Source organism: Ictalurus punctatus, chromosome 1 (genome assembly GCF_001660625.3).
Source record: "Ictalurus punctatus breed USDA103 chromosome 1, Coco_2.0, whole genome shotgun sequence".
NCBI lineage: Eukaryota > Metazoa > Chordata > Actinopteri > Siluriformes > Ictaluridae > Ictalurus > Ictalurus punctatus.
Window position 1 is genome coordinate 35706568 of NC_030416.2, and position 18969 is coordinate 35725536.

Sequence of the window (18969 nt, forward strand, 5' to 3'; positions counted from 1 at the left end):
ACAGTGTGTGTGTGTGTGTGTGTGTATGTGTGTGTGTGTGTGTGTGGAGGAAGAGGGAGAGCATTATAGAGTAACCCATTTAGATTATTATCAGGAGATAGACAATTCCTGATTTTAATCTATTCTTCAGAAATAACACTGAATGACACGTTCATTTGTATATTTGTCTAAACTGTTTACGTGTCAGTACCAGCGAAGGAGGCGGAGTCTGTAACAACTGAGGCGGAGTCTCTTTGTGAAGGAGGAGTGGGTATTCGGTGAAGGAGGAGAGGGTTCTCAGTGAAGGAGGAGAGGGTCCTCAGTGAAGGAGGAGTGGGTTCTCAGTGAAGGAGGAGAGGGTTCTCAGTGAAGGAGGAGAGGGTTCTCAGTGAAGGAGGAGAGGGTCCTCAGTGAAGGAGGAGAGGGTTCTCAGTGAAGGAGGAGAGGGTTCTCAGTGAAGGAGGAGAGGGTCCTCAGTGAAGGAGGAGAGGGTTCTCAGTGTGTTCTTTATGAAGGAAATTCTTTATATTAGGGACTTGGTCTATGTGTGAACTAGGCATGGTCCTCTATAATAATACTGAACAGTATGAATGAATCCCATCATCTTGTTTACATTACGCTTCACCAAACAGTTACAGCTAATGTCTTTTGGCCACGCCCCTTATGTTATGATATGTAGAAACCATCCTCAGTAATAATATTACATCTGTTATACTGTAATATTATACTAATCAGGGATCAGGGATCCACATACACACTTACCGTACATCCTGTTACCTTAATCACTTACTGATATCCTCTCATTAAACACACACACACACACACACACACACACACACACACGCACACATACTTTGGTTTCCAGTGCAAACATTCTCTGTTGATTTTTGATATTCTTCAGCCGAGTGACGAAACGCCAGGAAATACAATGAGGGATGAGCTCACGTCTGGTCTGTGTGTGTGTGTGTGTGTGTGTGTGTGTGTACTAGGGATGTCATGAGAACCGATACTTCGGTACCAACATTCTTAAAATGTGACGGTACTTGTTTTTCTGCAGTAGCGGTGGTACCGTTTGTAATGAAGGTACCAAGGTTGCAATTCTTCCGGAACTGAAGGGGGCAGCAAATGCACGCAGGTGTTTTGTCAGTCCACAAGTGGTGAAGAAGAAGAAGAACGCCTACAAGCACACGGGAAACACTACAGAAGATAGCAACAACTTTAACTCCGCCCGATTTTAATAAATCTTTTTGGCCTGCCACCACATCAGTGAATTTAAACTAATGCGTGCATTCAGAGTATAATGTGTGTGTGTGTGTGTGTGTGTGTGTGTGTGTGTGTGTGTAAAAATGAAATTATGTCCCAAATCACCATATGACTGTACTTAATAGTGTAATCCATTAAAAGTACATCATTTATATTGGACATGATGTAACTCTTGCTCTGACATTTAAAAAAAAAAAAATTAGGGATGGGGCTAATCCGATACCCAGGCTCAGATCAGATCAGATCAGGCTCAAATAGGCCTCAGATCATACCAGATCAGGCTCAATCAGCCTCAGATCAGATCAGATCAGGCTTAGATCAGACCAGATCAGCACAAAATATTGGATTGGAATGCATGTCACGAGACACGTCTCGGCCCAAATCTGTGGTGATTTTGAGAAATTGCTTGTTTTTATTAAAAGTTTGCTTGATTTTGTGTTCATTTCTGCGATCGTGAAATCGCGAACTTCTGGAGGGATCGAATAAACTGAAACACTTCCCATCACATAAAAGTCTTTCACACAGAAATCACTTACATGGTAAATATAATAAATATAATAAAGTGTAAAGTATCAATACAATCAATCAATCTTAATACAATCAATACAATACAATCAATCCTAACAAAAAGAAGAACCAGTCAAATCCAGTTCCAAAAAGAAATTCATTTTCCAAATCTAATTCAAATTTTTGCCGTTTTCGATCAAAATCAAGATCCGATATCTGATTTCCTCGGATATACCGTACGGTCCACCGTTTTGTCCGATACCGGTACTGGGAATCGGACCGGTGCCGTGTCTACCTCAGGTGTCCCGATTTTGTTGTAATAGTTCCTTAACTCGTGATTAAAAGATTAGTACCATTAGCACCATAGAGGGCAGTGGAGGCTTGACGGTTAAGCCTCTGGGTTACTGATCAGAAGGTTGGGGGTTCAAGCCCCAGCACTGCCAAGCTGCCACTGTTGGGCCCTTGAGCAAGGCCCTTAACCCTCTCTACTCCAGGGGGCGCTGTATCATGTCTGACCCTGTGCTCTGACACCAACCTCCTAACATGCTGGGGTATGCCAAAAAACAATTTCACTGTGCTGTAATGTGTACGTTTTTAATAAAGACTCATCATCATCATTAACAGCGTTCTTGTGGTCTGTCTGCAGTTCCTGTGCCTGAAGAACATCAGAACGTTCCTGTCTGCCTGCTGCGAAGTGTTCGCTATGAAGAAGAGCGAGCTGTTCGAGGCTTTCGACCTGTTCGACGTGCGCGACTTCGGCAAGGTAGGCGACGTGTGAAAAGGGAACGCCGATGAGTTGAGTGAACGTTCCGTCCCTCACGGTCTCTTTAGATTTTATAGTAACGCAACTGCAGAATTCATGACATTACACCGGAAACATCTTCTGCCCTTCTCAGTGTGGATTCGTTTTCTAGAACCGCAGCTCTGACTCGACCGCAGCTGCAAACCACGGGTTTATTTTAACACGCTCGTTCTGATACGTTAGCGTTTTTAGAGTAACAGCTCGTTCACAGCGGTCTTTACGGTTGCTTGGTAACGTGACGTGATATGAGCTGCTATAACGTAAGTCAGAACAGGAACTAACTCGTTTCATGGACGTTCCACGACATTAAATGTAACTATAAATGAATAAAAAGACGTGTCTTTTGTAGTGATACCTATGGCTTCACTAGGTTGGCGTTGATTATGTTCCTGTGACAGCATGACACGGAGTGATTTATTCCTTACTTAACGAGCTGAACATCATCTCTATTATACTGTAGAAACATGATTTTTTAATGAAGATGTTTTCAGCAGATATCTGTTTCAAAAATTATTTTGTTCCATCAACATTTCTAGTAAAGGGTTACATGAAGCAGCAGTGGTGTGTGTGTGTGTGTGTGTGTGTGTGTTTAAGATGGCAGACACTGTGCTGCGTCATCTCTCCCTGAAATAACGAGCTGTAAAAGCCCATTAAAAACACGACCGCTTTTGGAAAACTCGCTTCATTTAACGAGTGGAAACTCCCGTGCCACTCTGGCCTCATTTCACACAGTCAAGGTTGGCTAAGTTCAACCCTGTTACCACACACACACACACGCACACACACACGCTGCAAAGTGAGCAGTATTTTTTCCTGAATGAGCAAAAATCGTTCATCTGTAGACAGCTGTGTCGATAATCGCTTAGAAAATATATCACAATATTGACATGTGCGCCGATATGAGCGAGGTCATTCGGAAAGACGCGCAGGGACGAAGTCTGTCCCAGCGTAATGACTGCTGTGTTGTCATTTTGGACATGTGAGGAGAAGAGAATCCAAAAAACAAAACAAAAAAAAAAACAGTCTATGGGATGAGAGTTCCTTAAAATCCTAAAAAGTGTCTTGGGTCAGCCTGTTTCTAACTCCTTCTCATTTGCATAAAAGTAACTTAACGTAAGTCAACTTTATCAGTCGCCTGGCTCCGCCCACTTTCCTGCAAATCTCCGCATAACATGCCTTATCGCCTTACTGTAGATCAGAAATCTGAGTGTAGACTCGATTAGCTGTGCGCGAGCGTAGCACGAAGGGGTGCCAAAACTTTCTCACCTGGAAGGGAAGACGTTTTAGATGTGATCTTTCTCCCAGACTTCATCGTGTGAGAGGTCGGAATTCACCCTGGATGGGATGCCGGTCCATTGCAGAACACCACACACACACACACACACACACTCATTCACACCTATGGGCAATATAGAGAATACAACCAATCCACCTACTAGCATGTTTTTAGAAAGTGTGAGGAAACGGATTAAACCCGTGTGGACACGGGGAGAACATGTGCAGCTCCACACAGACAGTAATCAGAATAACGTGTCAATAACACGTCAGTTTAAAGGAGCGGTTTGCTGTCTGTGAGGTCACCCGAACCTACAGGGTACAAATTACGATTTAATTCTAAATTGCATCTTTAACACGTTTATTATATTTACTGCAGTAATAAAAAAATCACAACTCTAAAGAAAGATGTTTATTCATTGGTTTTGTCCACCGTATTAAAAAAAAAGGCCTTAAGCTCCGCCCACTTCATAACCATGTGACATCATATAATCCCAAAAAAGTCTGATTTCGGATTGATCTGTCAGTTTATGTGTCATTAAGATATACACGTCCATTTCCTATATAAACCTTATACACCACACTAACTAGAGTTAAACCATGTGTATTTTAATAAACAACTTTTATTCAAATCCCATTCAGAACCTAAACATTTCGAGTTTCAATGGAATTGTACCTGTTCAATTACTATCACGTTTTAGAAGCTTATAACAAAGAGGTTTATCGAAATGTTGATAATTGTTGGATTTATGTTAGATTTTATACCCCCCAAAATTTAAATACCTTACATAACAACACCAGGAGTTTTCTTGATCGAACAATACAAATAAATTATATTCCCCAAAACTGTTCTGTAAAAGTCTTCAAAATGCAAAATGACATGCCAGAGACTGGTTTAGTAAATAAACCGGTCTAAATACAAATCTGTGCATATTTAATTAGATCAAATTAGCATAAAACGGAAGTTAATTTTCATCTAATACAAAAATATTTGCAAGAAAAGCAGCAATCAGATTAATTGTGATTTTTTTTTTGAATGATTTAAAAACAACCTGTTCACATTAATGTGTTATATGTTAAATTTGCTTCTTGGGTTACTTTTTAAAGGAAAAAGCGTCGGCTGGGGGCGGGGCTGATTTCAGGGCCGTAAAAAATGTAAACATAAGCCTGTAATGAAGCAGAGAGACAGCTCCGTTGCATGGCAGTGTAGCCAATCACAATTTGTCCCTTATTTAAACAAACCCCATTTCTAATTAGAGCATTTTTAAACATCACAAACCGCACCTTTAATATCGATGCATGCCTTATTAACACGCTTGGGATAAAAGGCTTCACAGCAGGTTGCTGTAGGACTAGAAAGAGAAAATGACTGGCCATTAAAGAGAAAAAGAGACTTTAATCTGAGAACGTGCTGAGATAAGTTCCTTCTGTAATCCAACACACCTGACTGATTAGTCTGAGTCATGTGTGTTCCATTAAGACAGGGATTAATCTCTGCAGGGTGAGACAGCTCCAGGAGCGATGGAGACTCCAGTCATGTTTTAAGTCTGGTTTAGATGCATAGATGTTTAGAGACCTTCGGAAGCATTCAAAGATGTTCTGAGACATTTAGAAATGTTCTGGGACATTCAGAGATGTCCAGAAACACTCAGAGATGTTCAGATAAGTTCAGAGATGTCCAGAAACATTCAGAGATGTTCTGAGATGTTCTTAGAACTTCAGAGAGGTTCTGAGCTATTCAGAGATGTTCAGAGAACTTCAGAGATGTTCAGAGAACTTCAGAGATGTTTGAATGATGTTCTGAGAACCTCAGAGACATTCTGAGATGTTCAGAGAACTTCAGAGATGTTCTGAGATGTTGAGAGATGTTCTGAGACGTTCAGAGATGTTCAGGGACATTCAGAGACATTCTGATATGTTCATGGAACTTCAGAGATGTTCTGAGGTGCTCAGAGATGTTCCGAGATGTTCCGAGACATTCAGAGATGTTAAGAGATATTAAGAAGCTGTTGTTTGTAAAAGTGACGTCAAAGGTGAAGGATTGGCTATATTACAATTAGCATTGTACAATTGCTATAAACTATAAATAAATATACTGGGACAACAGTGTATAAAATTAATATGAAGAAGTTTGTGTGTGTGTGTGTGTGTGTGTGTGTGTGTGTGTGTGTGTGTGTGGTGGGGTTAAATTTGTGCTTTTGAGTATGTGTTTTTATTTTGCCGTTCTTGAAAAAGTGTTTCTATTTAATAAAAAATCCATCAATCACCAAATTGATTATTATTATTATTATTATTATTATTATTATTATTATTATTATTATTATTATCACCATCATCGTCATTATATCCTGAAACAGTTCTATGATGACCTTTCACCCCAGGCAGCTGTGTGACCCCTGTGATCTACTAAACAGATTAGAGAAGTAAAACAGTATTGAGAAACGAGTCACACCAACACCCTCACCAAATCTAAAAAACCACACACACTCGGCTTCATTTCTCACGCTGAACAAGAACGAACTTATTCCTAAATTGTTTGTCGGAGCGTTTAAACGAGAAACGAAAATCCCGTTCGCTGAGGAAAATCGTGTGTATGCTTCATTTCTCAGCTCTCTGTGAGCTTTGCCTTTTATGGAGTTTTGTGGGCGTGGCCACAATGCACGCGCTTTATTATTCACATGCGATCGGCGTTAAACGTAATAACATACGCACATCAGTACACAGTAAACCAGCACCACATGAAGTTCGGCGTGTCGTTCGGATTGTTCGAGCAGACGTTTACACGCGGGTTTACTGAAAGACGGATAAATAAACGAGGCTGGAACCTTGAGTAATCGGGAGCGCGCTCACACCTCGGTCATGTGCCTTCCGCATCAGCGTTTTAAAGAGAAGTGCTGAGCGGTGATCGGCAGGAGTGACGCGAAATATCACGTGCGCTTTTTGTGCACTTTGCCTCCTACTTACTTTTTAGTGGTGAGGAAATGATGCGTGAATTTCTTCCGACTGCAGATTCTGAATGGACTGTTTTCGTATGTTATTAAACCCACCTGCACTACAGCGGGCTCTGGTCAGAAACTTAAGCGTACAGGATGAGTAACACAGGCGTTCCTAAACGTTTTTGCGTCGAGGGACGCCTTGCAGAGGAGGAGAATTTCCACAGATCAATCATGTTCTCTCTAACTTTGTTTCCTGCTCAGCAAAACCTATTTCGATTGGATAGTTTGAGCAGAAATAGCTCGCGAGCCAGCCGCTCTGCCGTTGCTTGGTTAGCACGTTCCGGCTAGACAGCTCTCATAGCAGTACTGCTGTGCTAACAAGATTTAGCTAATGGGCGATTGTCAGAAGTGTTGAACATTTAACATGGCTTGCTAAGCTCAGCTATATTTGTGGTTGGGGCTGGATATTAAGTAACAGGGCTTGCATTCCTGTTTTCGGTATTCAAAAAATAAGAAGACTGCAGTATTGTTATGAAAGGCAAGTGGCTGATCTGACTTGCCCCACAATCATCTGTCGGTTAGTCATTTACATTTATGGAATTTTGGCATGCCCTTATCTGGCGGGACGAAAACCCCTCTGTCGGATGTGGAGTGGGCAAGCTTCCACCATCCTTCTTGTCAAGATACGGGAGAAGAGCCTAAGGATCACCGACCCTATGGTGATTGGCCTCCAGTTGCCAACCTCCATCAACTCGGTGGCGTCGGGAACCCGTTCCATCGGGGAAACCGCTCATAGTGTCGCTCGACCCCCCACCATCTAATAGCCGAGGCTGCAGACGTGTAAGGGCCACTGAACACTCCCTTAACATTAATCCTTGTCCGAGTTCTGATAACCTATGGCCGCCGTCAGCCGCGTGGTGCTCGGCCACAGCACCACGAGAGGGTCTAACCATAATAGAGGGGCACCGACCCGAGCCGCCCCCTATAGTAGCTTGATTTCTGGGCGACCTGCCATCCAGCATGAAATTTCGATTCGGTACCTTCATATTTGCTATTTTGACGGGCTAACATCCGTTTGCGTGTGGGGAAGGGGGACCGCAACTTAGACCCACCTTGTGTAGTCCTCGCTACTGGGTTGTCCGGACCAGGGCGGATCTTAGACACCTATAGTGGGCCAGGGCCCAGGTGCCTGCCGCCCAGAGTGACAGTGCATCTCTACCTCATTTCAGGCCTTCCGGTACGCCCCTCTAGCCGGATATGAGCCTCACAGGGGAGTCATTCATCCTCTGGGGTAGGCCGACCCACACCTACCCTGTGTTTCAATAAAGTGCGAAACTCCAATCCATTACCTTGTCCGAGCCGGGTCTTAGGTCAAGTTGCTCGGAAGAGCCACCCTATCCAGCGGTCGCCACGTGGAGGCGCCTGGACTGTGTAACTATGACTCAAGAGGCGAACCTCCGGCAGTGATTGGCTTGGTTGCCTTCGAGACCGGCCATCAGGCTGGTGCCTAACCGACTCGCCACCCACACCAGAGGCTGCCTGTCTCGACCACAGAGGCTGTTGCAAAGAACTTTCACACCACCACGCACACGTTTGGAACCCCTGCCCGTTGGGCACCAGACTAGGGTTTTGGGGTGCCTACGACACCAGGCGCACTCCCTCCGACTCAAGGCCATGCGCACACTTATTCATCACCAGAGCTGCAAGGGCTCTCTCTCTGGGGACACTGAGGTGACGGGTTGAAGGCCCGCAGAACGTCCAACAAGCTGAGGAGAACCCTCCTGCTCATCAGACGAGCCAGAGACCTAGCCCTCGCCGGCCCAAGCCCCAGTTTAGACAGCAACTCGTTGTCTTCTGACCACGTGCTCCGATGGGAAAGCCATAAACCTGAACCATCTTCACACCCAGTTCCCGAGCCATCTGAGTCCTGTGCGACCCATAATGGTTGACCGTTTCAATTCTGGCATTCAAGAGAGTGTCAGGACCTAGTTCGAATCAAACCGTTACATCCACAGCCAAGGCTTCGCATTCCCGGACAAAAATCAGGTCTATGAATCTCATTTCCCCCGAGGAGGTCCTGAAGGCCCATTCTCTGCTAACCGTCCATCCAAGACCTTCCGCCTCAGCTGTGAGGAGGGCACACATCTTGTGATGGCGGGCTATCCTGGCCCCCTTGCCCTAAAATGTGTGAAGAGGACTCCAATCTGGCGGGGCAGTATCTACACGAGGCCTGGGATTTGGATCTCCCCCTGCACAGAGATTCCCTTGTAGGATATACATTGGTGTGCAACTGGAGATGCAAGCGGAGATGGAGATATAGTGCCGCTCCTTGAAACCACGCAGTTTTGCTAGCCAGCTATTGCTGACCTGGGACCCATGGAAGACTAGAGCGATGTACGGTTATCTCATTTATACATCTGAGCAATTGAGGGTTAAGGGCCTTGCTCAGGGGCCCAACAGTGGCAGCTTGACAGTGTTGGGGTTTGAAGTCCTGACCTTCTGATCAGTAGACCAACATCTTAACCACTGCGCTACCACTTCCCCAGTTCAGGTGATTCACTTTTTATACACTTCTTTGTGTCTGCATTCTGCACGGATTTGCTCTTTTCTGCATGGAGGAGTCATCAGAAGTACCAATTTTAGAAATTTATTCGAGTCATATATTCAAGCTTTTTATTCCTGAACTGATTTGAAACACTGACTACATTATAACCACTGCCTCATGGGTGTGGGAAAATTGCCCTTAAAGTTAACATTGTTCATCTGCAACTGAAAAACAATTCTAATTAAATAATTAGGCTTACAAGTAATGATAAATAAATAAGAACTATTACAACCTTGATATCAGTTGTATATCCACTGTGCATGGATGTAATGTCTAAGTGTGTGTGTGTGTGGTACTCAGTATGTTGTCTGTATCTTACTAAAGCGTATATCTCAGTGTGTGTGTACCGTATTAGTAACGTAATGGCGTGTGTGATGTGTAAGGCTTTTTTGGTTGCCTGCACAGTGAAAGTGATAGCGTGTGTGTGAGTAATAAAGTGCAGTAAAGAACATGTCAGGGTTTATATCTCAGGGTTCTAGAATGTGCCAGGGTTCTAGAATGTGTCTGTTTTAGCATCTTTCATGGTTCTAGAATGTTTCAGGGTTTTTCGCATGATTCAGGGTTCTAGAATGTGTCAGGGTTTTAGAATATCTATGTTCTAAAATCTCTCTCTCTCTCTCTCTCTCTCTCTCTTTCACTCTCCTTCATCTCCACTTCCTGTTTCCTGCTCTGTGTCTTGTTCCCTATAGCTTAAGAGCGATAAACTACTGCTTCCTGAACACAGTGGCAGGAGGGATGTGTGTGTGTGTGTGTGTGTGTGTGTGTGTGAGTGTGTGTGTGTGTGTGTGTGTGTGTGTGTGTGTGTGAAGTTTCCATAGAGTCTCTCAAGCTTCCATTAAATATCCTCTTTGTGATAGAAGGTTTAGGGAATGAGATGTAAATGTGTGTAACATTACAGGCAGCTGCAGACTCTGCACAGGGGATGGGTATAACCACATGTCCTGCTTTCTCCTCATCTCTGTAAATCCACGATCAGTAAATGTTTCAGCGGGTGTTCTTGTTCGTGTTCTGTTGAGTCCGAGCGACTCGATGATGCGAGGAGCTGGACGGAGAAATCTGACAGTGAACTCGTGGCTGTGTGTAAAATCGTCACTGCGCTCGTAACGGCTTTACAAAACCAGCAGTAAAAATGAGACGAGGCTCCGAGGCTCAGATCTGAAGAGCTGCCCGGTGTGAGCAGATGGTCCTGATTGACTCATTCCTCTCCAGCTGAGTGCGCACACATACACAAAGAGAGAGAGAGAGAGAGAAAGTGAGAGTGAGAGAAAAAGAAAGAAAGAGAGACAGAGAGAAAGATAGAGAGAGAGAGAGAGAGAGAGGGAGAGAGAGACTCTGAAAGCTTCTCAGATTTCAGGTGAATTTTCAAAAAAGTGTTCCAAAGAAAATAAGCCCTTTACTGTTTTGTTCTGCGGAACACACTATAAAGTGTTTTGGGGATTTTTCCCTGAGGGACTCTCAGTTTGAGTTCACAGCTGCGATGATTAATGTCCGATGTGTATTACACTCAATCTGTGTGGTGTCTGCTTTAAACACCTACATGATCAGACTGCACTTCTGGGCAAACAATGCAACTGAACAAGTCTGACTAACTCAACAGATTCAAACACACTATATGGCCGGATGTTTTTGGACACCTGGTCATCACACTTACGTGTGTGTGTGAGACCACAAAGTCAGAAGCACACAGTTGTACAGAACGTCTTTGTTTGCTGTAGCGTTACAATTTCCCTTCACTGGAACTAAGAGGCCCAAACCTGCTCCAGCATGCTCCTGTATACAAAGCGAGCTCCATGAAGACGTGGTGTGTGAAGGTCGGAAGAAGGTAGAAGAACTCGAGTGTCCTGCACAGAGCCCTGACCTCAACCCTACTGAACACCTTTGGGATGAACTGAAACTGGAGCCTCGTCACCATCGCAGCATCAGCACCTGACATCACTAACGCTCTTGGAGCTGAATGAACACAAACCCCCACAGCCATGCCCCAATATCTAGTGGAAAGCCTTCCCGGAAGAAGTGGAGCGCATTATAACAACAGAGTGGGAAATAAATCTGGAATGAGACGTTCAACAAGCACATACGAGTGTGATGGTCAGGGGTGCACATACTTTTGGCCATATAGTGTATTCAAGTCACTGAACAGAATCATAGGAGAGTAAACCTCAGACTTCTATGGAATATGATAACATTTTTGATTCATATGGCAACAAGTTGATATTTGACAATATCTTTGAATCTCCTACAATTCAGTTCTTAAGGCAGCGAGTTGATACTTGATGTTACCATTGACTCTCCTGCAATTTGATTTGATTCATAAGGAAACGATTCAGTATTTGATATCATTGAATCTGATACGATTCGATTCTTAAGGCAGAGATTTGACATTTGACGATACCACTGAATCTAATACAATACGATTCGATTCATAAGGAAACAATTTGATGTTTGACGATACCACTGAATCTAATGCAGTATGATTCGATTCATAATTGAAATGATTCGATGTTTGACGATACCACTGAATCTAAAACAATATGATTCGATTAATAAGGAAACGATTCGACGTTTGACGATACCACTGAATCTAATACAATACGATTTGATTCATAATTGAAACAATTCAGTGTTTAATGATACCACTGAATCTAATGCGATACGATTTGATTCATAATTGAAACAATTCAGTGTTTAATGATACCACTGAATCTAATGCGATACGATTCGATTAATAAGGAAACGATTCAATATTTAACGATACCACTAAATCTAATACAATATGATTCGATTAATAAGGAAACGATTCGATGTTTGACGATACCACTGAATCTAATACAATACGATTTGATTCATAATTGAAACAATTCAGTGTTTAATGATACCACTGAATCTAATGCGATACGATTTGATTCATAATTGAAACAATTCAGTGTTTAATGATACCACTGAATCTAATGCGATACGATTCGATTAATAAGGAAACGATTCAATATTTAACGATACCACTAAATCTAATACAATATGATTCGATTAATAAGGAAACGATTCGATGTTTGACGATACCACTGAATCTAATACAATACGATTTGATTCATAATTGAAACAATTCAGTGTTTAATGATACCACTGAATCTAATGCGATACGATTCGATTAATAAGGAAACGATTCAATATTTAACGATACCACTAAATCTAATACAATACGATTCGATTAATAAGGAAACGATTCGATGTTTGACGATACCACTGAATCTAATGCGATACGATTCAATTGATAAGGAAACGATTCGATGATTGACGATACCACTGAATCTAATGCGATATGATTTGATTCAAAATTGAAACGATTCAATGTTTGACGGTGCCACTGACTGTAATACAACACGATTCGATTGATAAGGAAACGATTCGATATTTGACGATACCACTGAATCTAATGCGATACGATTCGATTTGAAGCTGCACTCGTTATGAGAGAGACACTTCTGCTCTACACCAGTGATATTCACAGCCATCGTGACCTGCAGTCTTATGTTAAAACAGTGTAAACACTGAGGTTCATGTAGAGTGTGTATACACCGAATCAAAAGTAAAGATGATTGGATTTAAAGTTTACAGCACCATCTCGCGCCTCACGTATTTCTATTTTTCCTCCATGACATTTCACTTCCTTTAACAGATGTTGAGACAGGTCTGGACTTCTCCTTGTCCTCTTATTTTTGCAAAATAAACAGTTTGTTTTTAAACACTGCGGTTTATTTTAGCCTGCTGATTCACTGAGGTGGTCATGAGTTTGCTGATTATTTAGAAGTGTAAGAAAGAGGAAGGTCGTGTGTGTGTGTGTGTGTGTGTGTGTTGGAGTTTGGGGAAATCTGGAAAAATTTCATTGTAGTGGAACATGGAAAAAATATCACTAATGTTGGTGTTGATGTGTTTATTAATTTATTTTTTACTGTTTATGTCTTTGTGTTAAAAAAAACCCAACTTTTATAAAAAGTAATATTCAAAAAAATTATTATTTTTTTTCTGAATTTGTAATCTAAAGAAACTCATAATTTCAATGTTTATTATTCTTTTCATTTATTAGTATTACAGAATGCTGTGTGAAGCCGAAACTTGGGTTAGGTGATCAGGTGATGTGAGTGTGTGTGTGTTTGTTTTAGGACACTGTGTGTCGTGTTGGATTAGTGATTCACTCGTAAGCCCTGCAGTGTTTTCTCACACACACACACACACACACACACACTTTTCACTCCATGTTAGGATCTCTGTGAATGTGAGTGATGAAGCATGTTGTGTGTGTGTGTGTGTGTGTGTGTGTGTGTGTGTGTGTGTGTGTGTGTTTGCAGAACGTAAAGCTTCAGTCCCTGTTCCTTTATTTCAAAGTGTCCACAGTTTGTGCCACGCCATTTTTGGAGAAAACCTTGCAGTTGATCTAAATTCAGTGAACAAAATGGCGGCACTGCTGACCTGTCTGGATTTGACCAATCACAGCTCTACCTTTCTATAACTACTGTACAGAGTCGATGCTCTTGTTAACTCACACCTGATACCTAATCAGACGTAAACGTTTCCTAACGTGCTCCGTAACCATAGTTACCCCCGTGACAGTAATCGAATGCAAATCTATGATTAGGGGCCAAGCACCAAGAGAGGCAATGGTCCTATTGAATTTATTTATTTATTTATTTAGATATATTATAGACATATATTTTTAAACTTGGCTGTCCTGGCCATCAGAATCCTGGGCAAACCTGAAACCTGGGCGTGGCCGAGATGCCTGATAGTGTCCTCCTCCTCCACCTCCTCCATCCAGTTTCATCTGCATGCACCAGACACGTCAGGCATATGTTTCACAGTCGCATCCGTTAACTCCGCCCAACAGAAAGGCAGCCATTTTGTCTTTTATAGTGAAATCAGATAAAAAAAACACATTTGCTAACCACGATACGAGGGAGTTCCTGGCAATCTCTTGGCGAGGGGATTAGATAACGTGTCATATCGTAGACTTAATTCTACTATACGTTGCGTAACGTGACCCGGATTTCTCAGTGAGCCATGCGACATAGATGGACACGGATGCAATTGAAGTTTAGAATTTTATTCAAACTGGCAAACGCATCCAAAAACGTGAAGCAAACTCATAACCAGAGGCAGGCACGATGTCAGGAAACAGTTATACAAGGGCGAAATCCAAAATACATAAACCAGAACAGCGATAACTTAAACAAAAGGCTTGGTAAGTCAGGTAAGCGTACACTGAGCGTCACTTCATGAAGACTGATGGAGAGTCTGTGAGAAGGTGAGTGTATGATTGGAAACAGGTGTGCATGATCAGTACTGGTGGAGTGAGGTGTTTGGGATTGTAGTCCGCGGTGGCCATGTTTGTCGGACGTGATGCGTTCTGGGAAGTGTCATGACCCCTGGGGTAGTTCCACCTTGGGCCACTAGAGGGACACATATGTGTATGTTTTTGTTCATGCCTGGTACTGTTTGCTTTGTACATAGTGTACAAGTCTTAGCCTAGCTCCCGGGGTCCTAGTTCCTGGTTTCCCCCGTGTCCCTGGTTTGTTTCTTTGTGGTTTCTTGTTTTTTTGTTGTTGTTTTTTTTAAATTAAAGGAGTTTTGCACTCACATTCGTCTCCATGGACTCCGTTATGACAGTAATAGGAATTTCTGGTGGATGTTTAATAAAGTGTATATAAATAACATCCACATGCCAATACGGGCTCATCAAAGAGACATTGTTAGTTAGTTAGTTACAGTTTTATATATAGCGCTTATATATATTTATATAGCGCTTTTCTAGACACTCAAATGTTTTATCACCTAAAAAAAAAGGGGTTTGGTCTCCTCAATGCACCTGGATGGTGTGACGGCAGCCATAGTGCTCTAGAACACCCACCCCACACCAGCTGAACTGATGTAGCCAGTTCAGAGATGGAGATTATTAGGGGTCCAGGATAGAGGTTCATGTCCAGGATAGAGGTTCATGTCCAGGACTGTTTTTACAGTGTACTGTCACTATAGTGGAGCATTAGGCCCCAAACAGACCACAGGGTGACCACCCCCTGCTGGCCTCACTAATACCACCTGCAGCAGCAACCTTAGTTTTCCCCAGGAGATCTCCCATCCATGTACTGGCCAGACTCAACCCTGCTTAGCTTCAGTCTGAAACCAGGTGAGAGCTGCAGGGAGATATGGCTATGATGTTGCTGCACCCTTGGTGCTTGGACCCACAAATCGCTTCATGAAGCTCTATTTTTTGTTGGGCTCGTTTCTCGTTTTATCTGTCTTAAGATTATTTTTATTTATTTTCAGACTAAACGGTCGACTGACTGGTGAACAGATGTGGAATCAGTGTTTCAGTATTTTGAACAGAGTGTACAATGTACTTGGGAAACAGTGTCCATGGTTCATCGACTCCAGACATGTCAGATCTTCTGTTGCGTCTTCACCCGCATTTCACGTGAAGCAGATGAGTTTTTACCTAAACCTAGCTACGGAACAGATTTTCATCAGTTTTCCTCTGGTCTGATCAGTCAGGTTAATAAAATAAAGAAAAACCGTGGATGGGATGAGCGTTTGTAGACGAATGGACAAAAGGGGTGTGTTTAATTTCTGCTTCAGTCTCCATAGCGCCACTGCCAAGCGCCAAGTCGCGAGCGGTAGTGCTAACCATGTCAGTTTGTCTTATTTACAGCCACGAAGCCATGTTTAAGGGTTAAAAGATAACAGTAGACGTGCGAGTCGCTTATTTGGAGGAACTGTACAGTATGAAGCTGAATAACGTAGAGATGAAGCAGCGCATGCTGCATTTAAGCTTATTTCTCTTATAATAAAATCATTATCAAAAACCAGAGTTAAAATATCACGTATTATCTTCTAGTTATGAAATTTAACAGCGAGTATTAAATAATACGGTAACGGATTCATTTATTTTTATATTCAATAACATAAAGGTAAAGAACAAACAAACAAAGAAATAAATAAACCACAAAAGCATATCATTCATAAAATAGTACTTAATTAATTAATGAACAGTTAGTGAGATTAATAGGATAATGATATGTAAATTATCGAAAGATTTTTAAAAAATTATAAAATAATAGGAATTAAGATTTATTAGGTTTTATGTTGTGTGTCAGTAACCTTTACTGATGTGAGTGTGTACAGCATGCATGTGTGTGTGTGTGTGTGTGTGTGTGTGTGGTGTTAGGTGGGTTAAAGTGTTAATGGTGCTGTTTTTAGTTTTGGGTTTTTGTCAAAATTAACAGGAAATCCTGACCGTTACTGCAGGAAGCGATTGTGTGTTTACATGCTTCCTGAGAGGTGCGTGCACACACACACACACACACACACACACACACACACACACACACACACACACACACACACAGCCTCCATGTATTTATTATCTGATGCCATCTCCTGATTAACGCTATTTTGCCCTCTTCTCCAAATGTCTAAATATGTGTGTGTGTGTGTGTGTGTGTGTGTGTGTGTCATGAGTATGTTAATAATGAATATAATAAAGTAGTAGAGAAAGTCAAGAGAACATAAAAAGAACTGAGAAAAAAATGGAGAATTTAATTAGCAAAATAAGAAAAAAGAAAAAAGTCAGAAAAGAATCTTCAGTCGGTACAAAAAATCAGTACAGAAGCACAAAAAAATACTAACACTTCAAAAAAAAAAAAAGAAGAAATAATCACTGTGCTTTTATTTTATAAACTTTCTGCCCTGACCTGACATCACTTACAGATCGATGGTGTTCCCTTGTCCTCAGTGCAGTGTGGGTCGGTGTGGGTCGGGTGGCTCTGCGTGGCTCGGTGTGACTTGGTGTGGGTCGGTGTGACTCGGTGTGACTCGGGGTGGCTCGGGGTGGCTCGGTGTGGCTTGGTGTGGGTCGGTGTGGCTTGGTGTGGGTCAGTGTGACTTGGTGTGGCTTGGTGTGACTCGGTGTGGCTTGGTGTGGGTCGGTGTGGCTTGGTGTGGGTCAGTGTGACTTGGTGTGGCTTGGTGTGACTCGGTGTGGCTTGGTGTGGGTCGGTGTGGCTTGGTGTGGGTCAGTGTGACTTGGTGTGGCTTGGTGTGACTCGGTGTGGCTTGGTGTGGGTCGGTGTGGCTTGGTGTGGCTCGGTGTGACTCGGTGTGGCTTGGTGTGACTTGGTGTGGCTTGGTGTGGGTCGGTGTGACTCGGTGTGGCTTGGTGTGACTCGGTGTGGGTCGGTGTGACTCGGTGTGGCTTGGTGTGGGTCGGTGTGGCATGGTGTGGGTCGGTGTGACTCGGTGTGGGTCGGTGTGACTCGGTGTGGCTTGGTGTGGGTCGGTGTGACTTGGTGTGGCTCGGTGTGACTTGGTGTGGCTCGGTGTGACTTGGTGTGGCTCGGTGTGACTCGGTGTGGCTCGGTGTGGCTCGGTGTGGCTCGGGGTGGCTCGGTGTGGCTCGGTGTGACTCGGTGTGGCTTGGTGTGGGTCGGTGTGACTCGGTGTGGGTCGGTGTGATTCGGTGTGGGTCGGTGTGACTCGGTGTGGGTCGGTGTGACTCGGTGTGGCTTGGTGTGGGTCGGTGTGACTCGGTGTGGGTCGGTGTGACTTGGTGTGACTTGGTGTGGCTTGGTGTGGCTTGGTGTGACTCGGTGTGGCTTGGTGTGGGTCGGTGTGACTCGGTGTGGCTCGGTGTGACTCGGTGTGGCTTGGTGTGGGTCGGTGTGGCTTGGTGTGGGTCGGTGTGACTTGGTGTGGCTCGGTGTGACTCGGTGTGACTCGGGGTGGCTCGGGGTGGCTCGGGGTGACTCGGTGTGGGTCGGTGTGACTTGGTGTGACTTGGTGTGACTTGGTGTGGCTTGGTGTGGGTCGGTGTGACTCGGTGTGGCTTGGTGTGACTCGGTGTGGCTTGGTGTGACTCGGTGTGGGTCGGTGTGACTCGGTGTGGCTTGGTGTGGGTCGGTGTGGCATGGTGTGGGTCGGTGTGACTCGGTGTGGGTCGGTGTGACTCGGTGTGGCTTGGTGTGGGTCGGTGTGACTTGGTGTGGCTCGGTGTGACTTGGTGTGGCTCGGTGTGACTTGGTGTGGCTCGGTGTGACTCGGTGTGGCTCGGTGTGGCTCGGTGTGGCTCGGGGTGGCTCGGTGTGGCTCGGTGTGACTCGGTGTGGCTCGGTGTGGGTCGGTGTGACTCGGTGTGGGTCGGTGTGATTCGGTGTGGGTCGGTGTGACTCGGTGTGGCTTGGTGTGACTCGGTGTGGCTTGGTGTGGGTCGGTGTGACTCGGTGTGGGTCGGTGTGACTCGGTGTGGCTTGGTGTGGGTCGGTGTGACTCGGTGTGGGTCGGTGTGACTTGGTGTGACTTGGTGTGGCTTGGTGTGGCTTGGTGTGGGTCGGTGTGACTCGGTGTGACTTGGCGTGGGTCGGTGTGGGTTGGTGTGACTTGGCGTGGGTCGGTGTGGGTTGGTGTGACTTGGCGTGGGTCGGTGTGGGTCGGTGTGACTCGGTGTGGGTCTGTGTGACTCGGTGTGACTTGGTGTGGGTCGGTGTGACTCGGTGTGACTTGGCGTGGGTCGGTGTGACTCGGTGTGGGTCGGTGTGACTCGGTGTGGCTTGGTGTGGGTC

The 18969-nt window shown here is 44.0% G+C and overlaps 1 protein-coding gene across 1 annotated transcript in view; it reads left to right on the forward strand.

Moving 5' to 3' along the window:
• Window positions 1–18969, forward strand: part of LOC108273150 (guanine nucleotide exchange factor VAV3) — a 96819-nt gene that overhangs the window by 24171 nt on the left and 53679 nt on the right. Inside the window, exon 2 of the mRNA XM_017482197.3 lies at window positions 2396–2512. Coding sequence (XP_017337686.1) covers window positions 2396–2512 — 117 coding nt within the window. The remainder of the gene's footprint in view (window positions 1–2395; window positions 2513–18969) is intronic.